The following is a 2,010-nucleotide window of genomic DNA, read 5'->3' as shown; positions in this document are numbered from 1 at the left end:
CAAGTTACTTAACAAAGGAGTGAGGAGCTGCAGAGTAGCCTGACAACATCATTATATTTAATCAAGACTTTGACAAAAACATTTTACCAAAATGGTAAAAAACTGTTAACATAACTGGCTGCAGCTCTGATCACTGATTGGTTCACACAGTCCTCATTTCACTGCGTATCTTCATTTGTGGAAATGTCACGGAGCTACATGTTAGTTTCCTGGTTTTACCTTTAGGTGGCGCTGTTTGTATTTGTTCCTGTGAAAGCTGTAGCAGTGACAGACTTGGTTAAATGAAGGTTTATTTGGCTTCATGAACACATGATCAGATTATAGAGCTCATATGGAGTCATGACACAAACATGGTTTTACCTGCTTTTAGTGACAGGCTTTGTAATTCAAGCTGAGGATACAATGGTGCGATACAAAGATTTACAGCACATGAAGCAGAAACATTAAAACCATCACCTTATCTGAACTAAATACAACAAACATCCTGCTACAGTTTAATAATGAACCAATCCAGCAACAATGAAGGAAGAAACCAAGATGCTCCTGACTCTGGTAAAGGAGAGGACATGAAACACAGACTGCTCTCTGCAAATGTCTAAGCTGCAGGTAACAATCTGTTGGTCATTTTCAAACCCAGAGACTGTAAACACTGAGCAGAAACACAGAGTTCACCCCAGAAAATCTACATGTGCAGCTAAGAAGTGACTTTAGCTTTAAACTTTAGTGTTTTATACAAATAAAATTAAATGTCTCATTCTCCCTCTGACTGACCCACTCGTGCTGCCCTCCTGTGGTCATGGCTGCAGACATGCCACAGGCTTCAGTCCTTCCCCCTGAAGCCCACCTCTCATAGCACACTAGGTTGTCATTGACCCAGAACCATAAACCCAGAGTGCAGCCGTACTGCAGTCCCAGCCACACAAAAGGAGTCAAGGCGTTTTTGGCTCTTTCCTGGACCCATCGCTGCTGATGAGGGTTGCTGATTGTAACCAGGTCATGATGTGTCTGTCTGCAGTAATTCAAGGCTTTCTCCCAGGTTTGGTTTTCCCTGATCAGAATCAGTTTATCTGCCATAAAATCAGAGAAAACATTAAATCAGTAAAATCTGGACTTCAAGTCTCTGGATGTTTGGTCCAGTTTCACTGGAAGAACAAAAGAAAACATTTCAGTGATTCTTCAGATGAATCAGCAGCTCTACAGAGAAATCTCTGTTCCAACCATCAGCTAAACATCTTCACCTGTGACAGAAGTTTAACATACATGCAGAAATAAGTGGCTGCGGTTCCTTCTCCTTCATCGTAAGGAGGTAAGTGACGGACAAAGTAAGCGACTCATGTTGTAACTGACGTCAGACGCCGGAGATTTTGGCAGAAAATTAAAGCAAATGGTAGTTTAGATTTGAACAAATTCATTTAAGCTTCAGTATTACCAAATACACTTATCAATTGTCTTATAACTAACAACATTTGTCTAAATCAGGGGTCACCAACCTTTTTGAAAGTGAGAGCTACTTCTTGGGTACCGATTAATGTGAAGGGCTACCAGTTTGACACACACTTCTCAAATAACAAATGTCCTCAGTTTAACTTAATTATGTGTTATCATTAATAATTAATGATATTCATCTATGTACGGACACTAATTATGTTAATTATTTTTCACCATAATTATAAAGAATGCAATTAGGAAACAAGGTAGGAAACATAAATATCAATATGCAACGCTTTATTTCTATACATCTCTGCAAGTATTTACATTTTGAAGTGATCACTTCTACAACATTTTCACTTACCACTAACAAATTTTAACAAATCATGCACTGTTACATACATTATTTTTGTATGTATGTAACATACAAAAAATCAACTTTCAAATTTTACAGAACTTTTCACCAAATTTGCAGCATTTTAAAGCAAATTGTCACATGTTACACTTAACAAACACATTTGTTTTTCAATAATTAAATTCAACTTTGACATGACACTGTAATGTTGCCACTGAGAACATCTA

General features: G+C 37.8%; 1 protein-coding gene across 2 annotated transcripts in view; it reads right to left on the bottom strand.

Moving 5' to 3' along the window:
- Positions 1 to 255: 255 nt before the first annotated feature.
- The window catches only part of LOC102207498 (macrophage mannose receptor 1-like), a 12,765-nt gene continuing 11,010 nt past the window's right edge, over positions 256 to 2,010 (bottom strand). For both annotated transcript variants that reach the window (XM_005753359.1, XM_005753360.1), the window contains one exon: positions 256 to 1,067. In XM_005753359.1, the coding sequence (XP_005753416.1) occupies positions 721 to 1,067 (347 nt within the window). In that variant the 3' untranslated portion in view covers positions 256 to 720. The remainder of the gene's footprint in view (positions 1,068 to 2,010) is intronic.

The sequence above is a fragment of the Pundamilia nyererei genome, unplaced genomic scaffold (genome assembly GCF_000239375.1).
Source record: "Pundamilia nyererei isolate P.nyererei 1_Seehausen unplaced genomic scaffold, PunNye1.0 scaffold00423, whole genome shotgun sequence".
Lineage (NCBI taxonomy): Eukaryota > Metazoa > Chordata > Actinopteri > Cichliformes > Cichlidae > Pundamilia > Pundamilia nyererei.
The sequence above is the reverse complement of the archived record's forward strand: the minus strand, read 5'-3'. Positions and strand labels throughout refer to the sequence as shown.